This window comes from Hippopotamus amphibius, chromosome 9 (genome assembly GCF_030028045.1).
Source record: "Hippopotamus amphibius kiboko isolate mHipAmp2 chromosome 9, mHipAmp2.hap2, whole genome shotgun sequence".
Lineage (NCBI taxonomy): Eukaryota > Metazoa > Chordata > Mammalia > Artiodactyla > Hippopotamidae > Hippopotamus > Hippopotamus amphibius.
Window position 1 is genome coordinate 39970276 of NC_080194.1, and position 18343 is coordinate 39988618.

The window sequence follows — 18343 nt, forward strand, 5'->3', positions numbered from 1 at the left end:
CAAAAAATGGAACTCAGAATGGACAAAGTACAGGAAGGTAGCTGAGATGGTATGGAGTGAAACAGTGGCCAAAATTCAAGGGAGAGAGAACACGGGGAAAACAGAAGATTTATTCTCAGACTGTTGTACTGCTCTAGAAATTACTTTTTAAGGGGCTTTAAATCCTGATTCCTTGGCAAATAAATGTCTTTGTCTAGTTTCTATAATCTCATCAATATAATGCTGAATAGTTATTGATGATCTTTAAGGTATCTGTTCACTATTCAATGAGTTTGAAATCACTCTATTTAATATTCCACACACACAGCTCCATTACAGAATGAATCATACTTGGAGAAATATCCAGCATTTTTTTGCCATAGCTTGGCATTTTAAATTGCATGTGTGGAAAAGTTGTGTTTGTGTGCTCACACAGGTATGCTGATGTGTTAAGGGGAACCATTTTTGTTTTAATTATGAAAAAATATCTCTCTGAAAAATTCTCATAACATTGAAGAGTACCTATTGAAAAGCATGTGAAGGAGATCTTGACAAGAGGTGAGGACACCTGGATTCTTGTCCCAAATTAGACATACTGACTACATTGGAACCAAGAATTCATTTCCCAATATGTATAATGTAGAGTTGGAACCAATATGGTCTCAGTGCATTTCAAGAGCCATGAATTCAAACTCTGATTTAGGGGTAAATTTTGTTATGTGGCTCCAGAGGCAAGCTTACTGTGTATGCAAGATTGCTTCTAATAATTCAAATTCACCGTTTTGTTTTTTTTTTTTTTTCAAGCATTCTTGAACTATGAACTAGGGGAAATACTTGGGCAAATTAAAAGGCCATAGTTACCAGAGAATCATTCTGGGGAGTTTTTTCAAGGTCTTAATTCACAGAATGGGTTCTGACAGAGCAATCCTTTGATTCTAGGGCCTATGAGTGCACTTCTGCTGGAGTTCTGCCCCTCGGGTCACCAAGGAAGGCTTCAACCACACCTCCTCTTTCCTCCTAACAGGTCTCCCAGGCCTGGAGGCTGTGCACACCTGGCTCTCCATCCCTCTGTGGGCCATGTACGTGGCATCTCTGGCAGGAAACAACCTGATCCTGTGGGTGGTGAGCTCAGAGCCCTCCCTGCACCAGCCCATGTACTGCTTCCTGTCCATGCTGGCTGTGACCGACCTGGGCCTGTCTGCCTCCACCCTGCCCACCATGCTCCCCATCTACATGCTGGGCATCAGGGAGGTGGCGCAGGACGTGTGCCTGGCCCAGCTCTTCTTCATCTACACCTTCTCCATCATGGAGTCCTCTGTGCTACTGGCCATGGCCTTTGACCGCTTTGTGGCCATCAGCAGCCCCCTGCGCTATGGCGCCATCCTCACGGGTCCCAGGATGGCCGGGCTGGGCCTGGTCGTTGTGGCGCGCAGCGTCGGTCTCCACATCCCGGCCCCCATCATGCTGAAGATGCTGCCTTACTGCAGGACCCGCCTGCTGTCCCACTCCTACTGCCTGCACCCAGATGTCATGAAGCTGGCCTGTGCCGACACCCACATCAACAGAGCCTATGGTCTCTTTGTGGTGCTGTCCACGCTGGGGGTGGATGCTGTGCTCATTGTCCTCTCCTATGGGCTCATCCTCCAGACAGTGCTGTCCATTGCCTCCAAGGCTGGGCGCCTCAAAGCCCTCAACACTTGTGTCTCCCACATCTGTGCTGTGCTGCTCTTCTACACACCTATGATTGGCCTGTCCATGATCCACAGATTTGGGAGGCGGGCTTCCCCTTCCAGCCATGTGCTGCTCTCCTATCTACACTTTCTCACACCTCCAGTGCTCAATCCAGTGGTTTATACCGTTAAGACCAAGCAGATCCGACTGAAGATGCTGCGCCTCTTCCGCTCGAGTGGAGCCAGCATCAGAGATACTCGGGATCATTAAGTTTTTGGTAGAGAGAGAAAAGGCAGGCGAGACTTCGCCATCATTTTCTAGTGAGCCACTGAACATAAAGTAAGTCCCATAGTGAGGAGAAGAAGGTGGGAAAGAGACAGCATCATCTTGAGACAGAAGTTCTCAATCATGGGAAGAAGTAACCACATTCTCATTGGCTTATTTTTTTCATTATACAAAATTTCATTGAATACCATGTTAAATACCCTATTATAAACCTTGGAAGTGGAAATATAACTAAGATACAGCCTCTGCTTTGGAAGAAAGGCTCATAAAGGGGGTGGGGAGGGAACTGCTGTTCTAAATGGAAAAGGGACTCTAAAGAATAACTTAGGAACTTTACAAATGTATAAAAAGACACATAACACTTTGCCTGAGAGTTTAGGAGAACTGGGGACAATTAGGATTATGGGCATGTTTGGAATTCAGTGATATTAGAAGTGTTTTGGAAAATCCCCATTAAATATAATCCCCATGAGGAAAGGAATTCTTTATTTATTGTTAACAATTACATCCCCTTTCTTTAATGTAGCACTCTCTATGTATTAGGTGTTTGGTTTGTATTTACTGATTAAAGAATGAATGAATGACTGGGTTACATTTTTGAGGAAGACTTCTGGCAAGAGTGAAACATTCATGAGGCAAAATATATAATTCCAGATATGCAAAAATCAAGCTTACAAGTACTTCTTAGTTTCACTTTTAGAGCATTCCAGGATTTTGCTCTATTTCCCTCTATTTCTCAATATTAATTTCAAAGATGGTTTGAATATTCAGCTCTTAAACAACCAACGTCTTTGGCCAGAGTTATCAACCCATTTTTTAAATAACAAGAATGCAAACAAGAAGATTGTTCCTTCAGAAGGCTCATAACATGTAGTGTAAATAAGATAAGCTTTGATCAAATATTTCAGAAGAAAAAGTAGTCATAGCAGCAGTAATGTGGTAAATGTTACTATGGACTCTTTATCCTGAAGTGTCCTTTAATGTTTTTAGGACCTCATTAAGGATCCAATAGGTAATTACCCTCTTAACCATTCAGAAAGAGATTCTCAGAAACTCGTTTTTTATGGTCTTAGGGAGTGGGGAGACCACGAGGACATTCATGCTTCAAATTGTTGCTAATTATAACTGAAAATCATCTAACAGTAGAGTGTACTTTCATGTCATGGACTGTGTAATTTGAGCTTATTAGTCACTATTTAAACTGAAAATGGGAGAAAGAGAGGTGAGATTCATCTAAGGAATGGAATTATTTTACAAATTTTTTAATAAGAGGTTACACCATGATAATAGCCATTCTGTATTTGAAGTCACATAGTATGTAAATTATTAACTCCATTCCCAAATCTCTATAGCAAATCAGTAGATGTGTATGGTGTAGATTGTTAGATTTCCCTCAGACATACTTCTGCAAAAGTTTTCAGTCAATTCCCTTCAGGTAGACTCTCAAGGAGTATTCTCAGGGTTTCCAAATGCAAGACAAAAGGAGCAAAGAGAATTGAAGACACGTTGACAAGAGCCGCCCAAGCTAAAATGTAAGGAAATAGCCAATGTGTTTCGAGCTGCCCTTTGGGAAGCTGTGCGTGCCACAAGCCACTCCCTGTAGGAAAGCATGCAGAGAATGAGAGTAGGAAGCAGCTGTGGGGGAGTACTCAACAGAGGGTAACATTTGTCTCTCTTCAGTCTGAGACTATCTTCCCAATACACAAAATATATTCTCTGCAAACTTTTTATGCTTGTACTTTTCTCCAGCTGCCATACACACAGGACACATCTGAAATTTCATGTTGTAATATCCATAGCTCATTCTTATTCATAAACTGTTAGAAGGTTGAGTATAATAACTGGACCATGGGGAAAGAAAGCCTATAAGATGATTGAAAACACGTCTATCTGCTTGTTGGAAAAATAAAAAAATTAAAAACCTATATTTTAAACCTGAATTAGGCATATGTATGTGGCTAATTACCCAAATTGTGCGTAAATGGACAGAGAAAGCATTTAACATAAACTTTTTAAAAAAATTTAGTTAAGTACACGGAAGAGAACAGCTAGGCACAATCTATTGAGGATATGGCAATTGCTAAGTTCCCTGTGCCTGAAATATAAAAAAATTATGAACAAATTAATTGTTGAGAGGATAAATTAAAGAATGATTGGTATCTTCCTGAATTGTCTGCTACATGAATTATATGACAAAACTCCGAGAGCTAATCACCAATTATTGAGCAATTAAAGAAATGGTAGAAAATGTACTGACTAAAAATATCTCATGATAAAAATTTAATTTCTTTTTAATTTTTAGGTGAGAAACTTAAGCTTAGAGATATTTGGTCATCGATCACATCGTTAGAAAGTGGAATAACTGAGATTTGTAATGAGGTATATTTCAATCTGAATTCAATGCTCTTAAAAATCATAATGCCGAATTCTCTGAAATGCTTCCAAAATTAGAAGAGGGAATACTTCTTAACTCATTTAATAAAACCGGTATTACCCTGAAACGAAAGCCAGACAAAACATTATAAGAAAGAAAATTACAAACCAATATGCCTTATGAATATAGATGCAAGAATCCTTAACAAAATACAATCTGAATCCAACAGTACATTAAAAGGACTGTGCACTATGACTACATAGGATTTATCTGAGGAATGAAAGTGTGGCTCAATGTAAGAAAGTTAATCAGTGTAACATAATTGCATTAATAGAATGTAACAACAACAGCAACAACAAAAACACCTGTGTCATCTCAATTGATATCCAAAAAGAATTTGACAAAGTCCAACAGTTTTATGAGAGAAACACTTATCTCTTTTCATAAAACTAGGAATAGGAGGAATTTTTTCAATATAATAAAGGTCATCTATGAAAATCTGTATCTAACATCATACTCAAAGATGAAAGACTTGAAAGCTTTCCCCCTAAGATCAAGAACAAGACAAGAATGCCCACTTTCACTACAGCTTTTCAACATTGTACTGGAAATTCTTGCCAGAATAATTAGAAAAGAAAAAGGAGTAAAGCATTCAGATTGGAAAGGAAGAAGTAAAAAACTATATCCACAGACAACATAATTCTTTATAGAGAAAATTACAAAGCATCCACAGGCAAACTACTAGAGCTAATAAATAATTTCTGCAAAGAAGTGAGTACAGATTAACACTTAAAAAACAGTTGTGTCTTTATACACAAGCAACAAACAGTTTGAAGAGGAAACTAAGAAGGTAATGCTACTTTAATTACATCTAAAAATAATAAAATGTCTAGAAATAAATTTAATTAAGGCAGTGAATCAAAGTGTGACCTTCACAAGGATTTCTGCAAAATTTTGCCCTCACCAGGCTGCCTTTTCCTTCTCTGATTGCAGCATCTCGAATTTATTGAACAGTGACCCCTTTCTCTTTAGATGAGACAGGAAGACTGCAGGAGCCGGAGAGCAGAGGAATTCTCTTCCCCCAGTTGGGATAAGGTTCTGGCAGTCTTTTCCCTTTAAATTCTGGTGTGTGTTATGGAGAGGCCTAAGGGTCTATTTCACAATGTTTGCCCTTCCCTCTCCTCTGTCAGAGCCACAAACATATCTTTATTTCTCGTCTATAACATGTCCAAGTTTACGAAGCATGTAGAGATAGTGTGGGTGACCTGGAAGTGGGGTCGACTACTTTAGAGCTTTGGTTGCAAATAATAAAAACATAGATAAAACAATATTAAGCAACATATTACTTTATTTTAATTATACAAGAGCAGGCTGTGAAAGACAAGGGCAGGGATGTAGCCTGACTACCCCAGTAACATAATATCAGACCAGAAAAGAAATCAGGAATAGAAATTAAGCCAAGTCCTCCCTCCCCCATCCCACGCATATATATACACTCAAGGACACAGAGTTTTTTTTCTCTGCATATTTTTGTTTATGTTTTGCGTACCATATCATAAGATCTGCTAATACACCTGATTACTGACTAGTACCCACTTGTGATAGATGTGATTCACATTGAAGAAAGTCTTCACTGAGCAGAACTGTTCATGTGCAGGAGGGGTATTGACTCCTACTATCACTCTCTCGCTTGTTAATCCTCTCAGTAGGAAAGCAATACAACTTTAGGATAATAATTTTACCCAAGATAATCAAAATCCATTCGTATATTTTCTGACTTGTTGCAGGCTTGTCATACAGATGGTGGCTATAAAATGGCATTTTTCCCCTAAATTGACAAAGATATTAAAAATTAGGAAAATAGAAATTGAAAATCCCCCACTGATGACATGGGAAAATGGGATGGAGCACTGAACACCAGCTAACCATCAGAGATATGTAAACCAAAACTACAATAAGATATCATCTCACACCTGTTAAAATGGTTATTAGTAAAAAAAAAAAAAAATGTCGGTGAAGGGATGGATAAAAGGGAACCGTGTACACTGTTGGTGGGAATGTAAATTGATGAAGCCACCATGGAAAACAATATGGAGATTCCTCAGAAATCAAAAGTAGGACTACCATATGATCTAGCAATCCCACTTCAGGGTATATATCCAAAGGAATTAAAAACATAATTTTAAAGAGATATCTGCATTCTCATATTCATGGCCACATTATTCACAATAGCCAAGGCATAGAAGTAGCCTAAATACCCATAGATGGTAGATAGGTAAGTAAATTGTAGCATATACCTACAATGGGATATTCTCCAGCCTTAAAAAAAAGAAGAAAATTCTGTCATTTGTGACAACATGGATGAATCTGGAGGACGTTATGCTAAGCAAAATATGCCAGACACAGAAGGACAAATGCTCCACGATAGCACTTACATGACAGTTGAAATTTCTTAGCATGACACATAAAATCCTCCTCTCTCAAAATTCTATAATTTCTTTAGATGTTAAATTCCAGAAACACAAAGACACTCATAGTCTAGTGGTGCCAAATGTCCATCCTGCTGTTTCTAGCAATTGTACTTTAGTTTATCCTAGCTCACTGCCTGGAGGCCCTTCCCTGTCCCAAACATTTGTTTGAACACCCAGATCCTAGGGTTTTGCCTCATTTGATTTCTAAGTGCTCACTCTAGAGATCAGGATGAGAGAATTCTTTAAAGGACCTATGTTTTGTTTTTCTTATGCATTTGAGGCTTGTCTCAGCCTAGAATGGAACATTTAAGATCTGAAGTCACACTTAGACAGGACCAAAGATTTCTCAGTCACAAAGGACTCTTTCTACAGCCCATTGCAGAACTTCTTTGGCAATGACTCCCTGAATCCCTGGAGGGAAACTTGTGTATTCCCCAAGGGAAGACTATTTACAGTATTGGCCAGGTTGCTGTAAAATTACTCTTCACTGTGAACTCTGTCATTGATTTCTTGCAGACATACTTTCAGCTTTGATGTTCTTAAGGGTGAGTTGATATTGTGGGGCTTGGAAAGGAAAACAGAAACAGCCATACATTTGATGAGGGTACTAGTAAATTTCGTGGTGAAAACCTGAATGTGAGTGCATTGGATGTCTAGAGAGACAAAAGAGGAGTTATGCTCTAAGGTACCCTTTAGGAGCTGTTGGGTGGTACAGTTTCCTTAAGACCTGTTCCAAATGTACTGCTACAAGAGAGTAATAGAATGTATAATTATGAGAGGCTCGAAACCCACTGGCAAATCTTCTCCTTTTCTTAAGTATATCTTGTGTAGATGTATTTGAATCTATGGGTAGATTGATTCTTTGCCCTTCAAATAAGCCAAGCTAAGATGGAGGAAGGACTGTGGAAAATAATGGCATAAGGAGAAAGCTGTGATATGAAGAGTCCAAAAAGACAGGGTCACTTTTCTCTTGAAAAATAAAGGTGATAGCCTCAGTCAATCAGAGACTAAAGTCAATTTTTTCTAAATCATTCATTTTTCAACTTTGAAAGTATGCTGTGAAACTTAAAATTAAAGGATTTGAGGAATAAGTAAAAGGCACTCTAAATTTTAGAGTTTTTCTCAACTTTGTTATTAAATGTCACCTCTTTTTGATGTGTACCATTGATATGATCTGTATGTATGTAGTGGTATGAGATTTATTTGGGGAATGAGAACCATCATCTTTTGACTAGCGTGGAATATGAGTCTCAATGAGCCTTTGGTATGAATCCTAATGTGGCTGCAGAAAGAATACATACTGATTCAATGCAAATACAGTACTGTCTCCAACGTTTCTCTCCCTTTGATGCCACTTTTTAATAGTTACACCAGGATCTACCTACTAGTGAAGAGTAAGAGTTCCTCTAAGCAATTGGCTTATGGTCTATGCTTACAAATTGTGCAGATGAACTTCTGCTCACCCCTCTCCTCAGCTGTAGATAAGAACATTTCATTGTCTGCAGCAGACAAAATAGTGTTGATGATCTAATGTTGAATTATGTATTTCACAAAATATTTGTAATGCATAATTTCTAGGAATCTTCAAGTTAAACGATTAGGTAAAGAGGAATGGGATTGCTATATATTGCAGTCTACAGAACTCCAGAGTGATGGGGTTTGATCAAATTTATTCAAGGAGTCTGTGATAAAGTTTGAATCAAAAACCATGTCCCCTCCTTTTTGCCCTGCAACAATTTCCATCACTTTCCATCACTAAATATCTTTTAAACCACAAGTTGTTATTTATATCCAAAAATACCTGTTCCCTGACAGGTACTGAATAAATGCGAGGGGAAAAAAAATAGGACATGTTCCATAGACTGATGGATTTCAAATCCTTGATTTATAATGCTTATTTTATTGCTCTAGTTAGGAGACTGAAAGTAGTATTGTTGATTCTGACCATCCTAAGAGCATCCCCTCTGCTTGTGTCCTTAGATCAGAAGTCTATGAGGGGACTATTTAATTAGTTGTAAAAATCCTAAAGCAGCTCTTATTAGTGTAAAACATTGTGCAAGGTTGAAGAGTGTGGTACAGTGAGTTCATAGATACACATAGAGCATGCATACTGTTATTTTGGAAGTAGACTCTTCCATCAAAGCCTCCAACAATTCCCTCATGTTATGTATATTATTTCCTATACTCCCTCCATTTTTCAGTAAATTATTGGAAATTCATAAAGCCATATATAGAAGAAGTAAAAGAAGTTGTCCAATTCTCAGCACAGCAGAGACTAGCCTAAAAGAGAGATTATCTGCTCAATTTGGTCTCCTTCAGAATGCATTGCCATTGATAAAATGATGTCTTTGCTGCTTATGATACCCCTCTCTCTCTTTACATTTAATGATGCTACATAAAAACATGTTGGACCATCCCAGTGTGTGTGCATTCTGGTCATGATTGCTGCCACCATCTATTCTCAAAACTTAGCTTTAGGAAGGGAGTTATTCTTCTTTGTCTCAATTCTTAACCCTTTCCTTTTCTCCCTTGCTCACTTTAGTTGCCATTTAGAAAAAAGCAACAATGTATTTCACTGCATAAAAAGTATTCTCTTTGAGGACCAGAACTGCAGAGGCAGTAAGCACTGGTGTAGAATTCAAAGTTTCAAGATGAATGAACCTTTCTTGGTGATTGCTCAGGTTTTGAATTCTGTCTACTACCTTCCTTGCTGGCATCCCTAGACCAGCTATGGAAGATTTCCATCTCCTAGCTACTCCGGGCATTAATAATTCAGGTCCTTTGCTTTGCCTGATACTTATCTATGCACTTACCCCATTACATACACACACACACACACACACACACACACACACACATACACAAGCCCAGGCAATGCACCCAGAGTCACATACACACATACATACACGCATCTTCAAATGGCTGCTTTCTTAACTATCATTCTTATTTACTCCAGCTGTTTCTTCCTTGGAGCTATCCCCATAACACCTTACATAAAACACTATCATGTATAGCTCTTCTATCAAGACACATTATTTTCTAATATTTAGCTCTATCTACATCTATATTGTTCATGATGTATCATTGTAGCAGCAATTTTACCTATCCTGTAGACAACTATAATGTGAGCACCTATAAAAAAAAGTCCTTAACAATTATTAATTTTTTAAATATTTAAACAAATGGTTTTAAGACTGTGTGAATGCACGTAGGAGACACCTGAAGCAGCAATAATATTGGAAATTTATTAAAAATCAAGATATCAAGGGAGTTTTTAGCTTATACAGATACACAGATTGAAAACATACCAGGCCTCTAATTCTCCAAAAGTTTTCTTTACTACAGCAGAGAACTTTCCTTGTTTTTTTCCTTTTTCTCTATTATTTATTTATTTACCACATGCTGAAACACTCTGAAACTAACAAAATCAGCAAAAAATTGTGTTCCACTCCTGCATTCACTCTTCATTAAACAGAAGGATTCAGGTAAATTATTGTCTTCATTTCTTGCAGATTCTATAAATTTATCTGGAAACCAAGCATAAAAAAATCTGATATCCCAATCTTAGAGAGCTGAGGTGATCTGAGATTATAGATAAAAGCATGATTTTACAGCACTGTAAAGTAAAATACAAATGTGTAGGATTACACCTGATGGTGGTTACCTTCAGAAGAGTGGCAGGACACATAAGGGAGATATTTATTGGAAAGCAGTTGAATACCAGCACATGGATCACCAGACAAATTAGTTTTCACTACAACTCTAAAGTCAATGGCTACAGAAAACAAAACAAACGAACAAACAAGTAACAGCAACAAAAGCCCCAAAACTCTGAATGTTGGATTTTAAGAATCTTCAAAATTCAACTGCTCTTACTAGCTATTGTTATTCAAATGTTTGATCATTGTAGATTTCCTGGCTTGGTTTTTGTTGAAGAGGGGTTGGATAATATTGAAAACTTAAAATAGTGTTATTTTCCACTGGGTTCTGGGAAGAAGAAGCCTATAGTAGAAAACATATGAATGGCAGCTGAGAGATCCTTGAGGTCTAGAGGAAAGAAAACATGGAGGGATGGAGGATAATGGTTCTATTTCCAAACAGTGCTATACAATGAGGGTCACAGACATCTGATTTCTTGACAAGTTCTTATCTTTTTATACTCACTGGAACCTCATTAATAAGATATTGGGGAATGTCAGAGGCCTATAAGCTTCATTTTGATTCTAAGGTACTTGAGTTTGAGTTTACACTCATACTTTTAGAGCTATGTTTCAGCACACAAATCTCTGCTCAGAAATTTGAAAATAAAAGACATAAGTAGAAATATATATATACTTTATTTTTTGAGGTTTAATTTCTTTTAAAATACTGCTTAAAAATCCGTGTAGGGAGTATGTATACATTGACATGCCAGAATAAATTTCCAAAAATATTTGATAATAGGGCTCTATGTATAATTTCCATATCTGCTATACCACGAAAAAAAGTATCTATTGGCCGACATGGTGAAGTTATGAAAGTACATGAAAGGAATTGAGATATAAATTAAGCTCTCAACTGTGACACAATAATTGGCTGAAGGGACTGGACTTCATTTTTAGGTTATGAACAATAAAGAGTTAAAACCAAGACTACCTCAGTCCTTTTCTGGAAGTGGTATTTCAAAATTCGTCTCTCTGGGAGGCTCATTTTTGTGGCATCTGAATCAGGTTCCTAATGCAGACCCTCCCTCTATTACTTAAAATTCTTTGTCTTCTGCTTTGGCCAATTTTCATTTAAGGGAAAATTATTGGGTTATGAGCATTCAGGACATGTTCTGAGTAAAGTCATTGCAAAATTTTGCTTGGGGCTACATGTTCTGACCCAGAAACTTGAATAACTCAGCTATTCTTTTGATTTCAGGGCCTGTGAGTGCACTTCTGCTGGAGTTCTGCCCCTCGGGTCACCATGGAAGGCTCCAACCACACCTCCTCCTTCCTCCTGACAGGCCTCCCAGGCCTGGAGGCTGTGCACACCTGGCTCTCCATCCCTCTGTGGGCCATGCACGTGGCATCTCTGGCAGGAAACAGCCTGATCCTGTGGGTGGTGAGCTCAGAGCCCTCCCTGCACCAGCCCATGTACTGCTTCCTGTCCATGCTGGCTGTGACCGACCTGGGCCTGTCTGCCTCCACCCTGCCCACCATGCTCCCCATCCACATGCTGGGCATCAGGGAGGTGGCACTGGACGTGTGCCTGGCCCAGCTCTTCTTCATCCACACCTTCTCCAACATGGGGTCCTCTGTGCTGCTGACCATGGCCTTTGACTGCTTTGTGGCCATCAGCAGCCCCCTGCGCTATGGCGCCATCTTCACGGGTCCCAGGATGGCCGGGCTGGGCCTGGTCGTTGTGGTGCGCAGCGTCGGTCTCCACATCCCGGCCCCCATCATGCTGAAGATGCTGCCTTACTGCAGGACCTGCCTGCTGTCCCACTCCTACTGCCTGCACCCAGATGTCATGAAGCTGGCCTGTGCCGACACCCACATCAACAGAGCCTATGGTCTCTTTGTGGTGCTGTCCACGCTGGGGGTGGACGCTGTGCTCATCGTCCTCTCCTATGGGCTCATCCTCCAGACAGTGCTGTCCATTGCCTCCAAGGCTGAGCGCCTCAAAGCCCTCAACACTTGTGTCTCCCACATCTGTGCTGTGCTGCTCTTCTACACACCTATGATTGGCCTGTCCATGATCCACAGATTTGGGAGGCAGGCTTCCCCTTCCAGCCGTGTGTTGCTCTCTTATCTGCACTATCTCACACCTCCAGTGCTCAACCCCATTGTTTACACTATCAAAACCAAGCAGATCCGACTTAGGATGCTGCGTCTCTTCCAGTGCAATAGAAATAGCAATAGGGACAAAGGGCATGATTAAAATCTTTGTTGGAAAGAGCAAAGTTAGGGTCATGCTCTAGCCATAGCTGTAGTAGATTAACTGATTATTTTGTATTGGGCAGATTATAAACTGAACCAGTGACAATGGGGACACCATCCTCAGTCTCATTAACTTCACTCTCTAATGGTTAGATCCAATCCACATGTTCATCTTTGTATTCATTCACTAAACACATAATTACTGAGCATTGACCAAATATTCTGAACTCTGCTATGGTCTGGGGATCAAAAGATATTTAAGTTGATGCCTCTGTTTGGAAGGTGAATCTCATCATCTTTGATATTCACATAAGGACCTACCATTATGATTAAAGAATTCAGATGCCTGAAAAAGTGCCTGGGGGATGAGTAACTGTTTAAAAAATGCAAACTTCTGACTATTGTTGGAAGGTAAAGAGGCAGCTGGCATTATATAGCTGTTCAGTCAGAGATGAGATAGTTTGGAACTTGCTTTCCCAGTTAAATGTAATCTCCAGGGGGACAGAAATAATTTTTGTTGTGTTAGCCACTGCATCATCTGAGTATGATATAATTTTTTGCACAGGACAGGTTCTCAGTGAGTATTTTCTAGATAAATTTAAAAAATCATTCAGTTAAAATTTACAGAAAAATTTTGTAGCAAATTTGAAATGCTAATGAGGAGAGGGAATGTAAGATACAAAGCTATGAAAATATTATCTTCGAAATGCTTCTTGATTGTCATACAGAACATCTGAAGATATGGCCATTCTTCCTTCTTACTTAAAAACAAACCAACCAACAAAAAACAGGACAATTATTTTTCTCTTTGAATATCTAGTCATTGGCTAGAGTTACCAGGTGAGGAAAAAAATCACAATATGAAAAAATTTTTCATGTTAATTTGCCATTGTTTGTAGCCAAATATCCTAAATACAATCCAGCACTCGAAAGAGAGTTAAATTATTATTTTGAGAATAAAATGTGTATATTTTTAATCATTGCCCTCACTAAGAATAATAGCAATTTGTTGGTAATTCTAAAAACTTGCTATTTGGCTTCCTTCCTTATAACCAATTACAATTGGTAGCTTAGTATATTACAGGGAGAAAGGTGATCTAAAACTAGTTGCTTAATAGCTGGAATAATATCCAAGGAAGGAAGAAACACAACAAAAATTATCAAAAAGAAAAAATACAAAAGGAAATGTCCAAATGGTCCCATACTCTTTGATAGACCCTTCGGACATCATTAAACACTAAAAAACAGTAGTATACATAACAGTGCGAATGTTCCCCAAATCCTCAAGGGATGTGTAAACTTAATGCCATACATTTGTGTAATGTGTCACAGAAGATATCCATGCTAATTACTTAATATAATAAATACAATTAATACTTTAAAGCTTCAAAGTAGCAACCTTTTCATTCAATAGTATTAAATCATCCTGACAGCGCCAAATCAATAAACAACTATTCTATTTACTTTTTTAATGTGCCTATTTTCACCTCTATCTCTACCAGGCTTCCTTGGTGTAAATTATAGCAGTTCCACTCTGTCTCTCTCCATGTTTCCTGCTTCCTTATTTACATTTAAGAGAAAATTATTAGAAGTTTGTCCTAGGCAAAATATCTTGAAAACTATCATAAGGCAGAGTGAAAGGCATGAGAAGGGAGATTTTTGTCTATGCTGTATGAATCCTAGAGGTTGATTCTTCATTTCTTCAACAACTATTTGACAGTTAATATGCTGTGCTCTGGAGATATAGAGTCAAACAAGATAGACGTGTGAGACAGATATGCCTCAACCTCCTGAACATTGTGGTGTATGGGACAAAACAGGCTTTAAAAAGGTCAGTGCAGTAAAGTGGGGTCCCCATCTTGAATAGATGTATTGACGGTTCTAGTTTTATCTAATTGCAGAAGACAAATGCAGTAGACAAGTGACAAGTTAGATCTTAACCATAAAGAGGGGAGGAAAAGAGTTTCTGATAAAGAATAATAAGAAGGGTTTGGTCCAAAGACAGACTTAAGAATTAATCAAACTTATTAGCATTTAAAAGGGCTAGAATTGGATTTCCCTGGTGGCACAGTGGTTGAGAATCTGCCTGGCAATGCAGGAGACATGGGTTCAATTGCTGGTCTGGGAAGATCCCATATGTCGTGGAGTAACTAAGCCCATGCACCACAACTACTGAAGCCCACGTGCTCTGGGGCCTTCGAGTCACAACTACTGAGCCTTTGTGCTGCAACTACTGAAGGCTGCATGCCCAGAGCCTGTGCTCCATTAACAAGAGAGGCCACTGCAATGAGAAGGCCATGCACCATAATGAAGAGCATCCCCTGCTCGCCGTAACTAGAGAAAGCCCAAGAGCAGCAACGAAGACCCAATGAAGCCAAAATGTAAAAAAATAAAAAAAACCTATTTAAAAAAAATAAAATGGCTAGAGTTGAGAATGCAAGGAAGTAAATAGAGTAGAGATGAACTTTGGAGAGTTGGTAGAATTTTTGAGTTTGCAGGCTGGAGTAAAGTGATTAGACATTATCATAGGACAAACAAACTTTGAAGGGTTTTATGAACTAAAATACATAGTAAATTGATATTGATAAGCATGGATTCCATTATTGGAGTCCTGTTATCATGGTTTAGCATGAAGACATACACATTCTTTAATTCAACATTTCAGTTCATTTACTGGGAAATAATAAGGTAGAAGCATATTACTCAGTTCTGGAGATTTGAAAAATAAAAGCTATGTCTTTTTCCTTTAGAAAAAAGAGAATCCGTAACAAGAATGGATCTCTAAGAAGCATGAAGTTTAGGAGACAATGAGAAAATAAGAAGACATTGAACTATAGAAGAAATTGTAGGGGAAGGTGGGATTACTCTGATAGAAGTCCAGTAACAGACACAGAAAGAGGCAAGAAATTGGTCAAATATTTTCAGTGCAGTTGTAGTGGTGGTCATGGTGCTGGTGGTGACAAAATACCTATTCTGAATTATAATATTTTGAGTCCCCCAGATTATATCACCAACTCTTTTTATTTAAGTCTTATTCATGGTCTTCCTTGAATCAGATATATAATTTTCTACTTTTGTCATTTAAATACATTTAACTACAAGTCTTTCAAAATTTTCATTGTTAGTACATTGTTTTCATTGTTAGAATACTTATATTTATTTGTATATTTATTGTATATTATATTCCATACTTGATTGTAAGTTCCAAGAGAACAGAGATATTATAAACTCTGTTCATTGCTTCTATGCTGATATTGTGTACAGGGTTTATGAATGAATGAGTGATTGAGTAAATGAATGAGCCACCCCCAAAAACATATCACCATTGGGATAAATGTTGTTTATATAATTTAGTTTGATGTGAATATATACATTGTGGATTTAGATGTTGTAGATATAAAGGGTAGAAGATAGACTATGACTATTAGGATCATCTTTTTCTGCTGTTAGGACCTCATGCCTGGTCTAATAGGCAAGTGTTCTTTCTCATCAGTGCAGAAAAATATTCCCAGTAACAAGTATTCTACCTCCAGACAGCTGGGAAGTAAAGGAGACCATGGAATGATATTCAAAATAAAAACTGTTACTAATTATAACTATAGATCTGATATTGATGTGGACTCCCCTGTCATATATTATATGATTGTGGGTTGTTAGTCATTATAAGAGCTGAAAGCAGAAGGCAGAGAGATTTATGTGATAAAAGAAATGTCTTCAGGGCATGTCTTTAAGACAAAACTTAATACTGTCACCCTATTACTGAAGTTATAAGATATGGGAAGTATAATTCCATTTCCACAACTCCATAACAAAAATATACTATGTTTAAGTGGGGTAGATATTGGGATATTTCTTCAGACATACGCCTGCACTCTGGTGTCCTCAGATGGTTCCCTCCAGGTGAATCAGGAATGGGTTTCCTCCTGAGCACAGGAAGGAAGGCGCAATGAGGGCCCAGAATACGTTAACAAGAGCTGACCTAGTTAACAAGGAAAGAGGTAGCCAAAGACTTTTGAGTTTTCCCTGAAGAAGCTAGAGACATTCTTTCCTTAAAAGCCCCATTACAGTTATTTTAAAGAAGATACAAAATTGACAAATATCTCAAATGCAGAAGTTATAATTTGTAGTAGTCTAGAAAAGCATACTGCGTGAGAGAAGAAAAGAAAGAAACAAGCAAACTGCCCAAAGGGTAACTTGTCTTTATCTCCAGTCCAAGAACCACTGGCAAAAATCTCAAGACAGGAGTAATGCTCACACGTGATTCTGAACTGGATTTTTTTCTATTTTTATTTATGTATTTTTTAACTATAAATTACCTTAATGGTGAAATTGGAGAAAGCTGGAAAGTTGATGGATTTTTAAAATTCAATGGTACTAATATGTCAATGTTAATTTCATGATTCAATGATTATATAGTTACATAGGACAATATCCTTGCTTGTAGAAAACGAACACTACAGAATTTGGGAGTTATGAAATACCAGATAGGAAACTTATTCTCAACTATTTCAGGAAAAATATTCTCTGTGCTATACTTGAAATTTTTCCATAAAAAATGATTTACTGAAAATGTCTTTGAGGAAAAAAAATTGAATAAAAATAGTTATAAATGACTTCATATACAGTATTTGTCAATAATTATACACATGCAAAGAAGAGAAAATATTTTAAGTATTTTACAAATAAGTGCATAATTAACTATGTGCAACTAATACATAAGAGAATGATTTAAAATATAGTGAGTTTCACAGCATTGTAAAAATATTTTTATATATGGCTCTTTATATTATTCCTGTGAGAGGGCAGATGCATTTCTCAGGGATTCAGAAAAGGGAGAAATATTTACTGAAGAATTAAGTGAAAAATGAAAGTGAAATTTAGGAGAAATAAGCCTTCTGTAAACATTTTTGTTGATTTCAGACTGAAAAGAAGGTAAAAATTCTTCAGAATCCTGATACTCTGTCTTCCCAGTGGATGTCCATGTCTTGCCTTCTCCTTTTGAGTAAGCATTGAATTTTCAGTCAGTGTCGTGAGTCTTTCTCTAGCATTAGGTAAGAGTTGAACTCCGGGGAAAATGCTTCCCTTCACCCATCCTCACAATCCCAGCAAACTGCTAGTTTGGAAGTGACCAGGTAGAATCTCACACTTGCATCATCCTCCCCAAGGGAGCAGTGGTCTCCCAAAGGCCTGGATTCAGCTGACTCACACAGACAGGCCTCTTCTTTCCTTCCTCATAAACCTGAGCACCCTGACTCCCTGGCCTTAAGGACAGATAACAGAGTGTTCGGAAGCTTCTCAGGAGCAGCAGCACAGAACAGCCCTGTGCTCTCAATAACTAGTCACTGTCACCTGGCGTGTGTGGTGTCAGTGGCTCAGAGAGACTAAAAGGGAATGAAGTTAATGATCTAATTTGCCTAAAGTGATCAGGACATTGATTTTCTTCTATAACCTCTAAGGCGAATACCAAGGAGGTTCCCTGGGAAATCATCTTGTGCTGTAGCTTTTTCTATAGTACTGAATTTCTCTGGAAATCTACTATTAGCTTTACCTATGCTACATTCTATGTAGCTGTGTTTTATCTGACTCTTCTCAAAGGTGGCAGTTTAAATAAACTTGTGAATATATATTTATCTTCCTTTGGAAGTTACCTTCAAATATTC

The 18343-nt window shown here is 38.1% G+C and overlaps 2 protein-coding genes across 2 annotated transcripts; both read left to right on the forward strand.

Moving 5' to 3' along the window:
• The first annotated feature begins 971 nt into the window (after positions 1 to 971).
• On the forward strand, positions 972 to 1920 carry LOC130860833 (olfactory receptor 51G2-like). The gene has a single exon (XM_057749385.1). The coding sequence runs from the start codon at positions 1057 to 1059 to the stop codon at positions 1918 to 1920; it is 864 nt and encodes a 287-aa protein (XP_057605368.1). The 5' UTR covers positions 972 to 1056.
• A 9807-nt stretch (positions 1921 to 11727) lies between these two features.
• LOC130860835 (olfactory receptor 51G2-like) lies at positions 11728 to 12684 on the forward strand. Its single transcript, XM_057749386.1, has one exon. The coding sequence runs from the start codon at positions 11728 to 11730 to the stop codon at positions 12682 to 12684; it is 957 nt and encodes a 318-aa protein (XP_057605369.1).
• Positions 12685 to 18343: the final 5659 nt, after the last annotated feature.

Excerpts from the sequence above, each read along its gene's own strand:
- LOC130860833 (XM_057749385.1), top strand. The coding sequence starts at position 1,057 with ATGTACGTGGCATCTCTGGCAGGAAACAACCTGATCCTGTGGGTGGTG.
- LOC130860835 (XM_057749386.1), top strand. The coding sequence starts at position 11,728 with ATGGAAGGCTCCAACCACACCTCCTCCTTCCTCCTGACAGGCCTCCCA.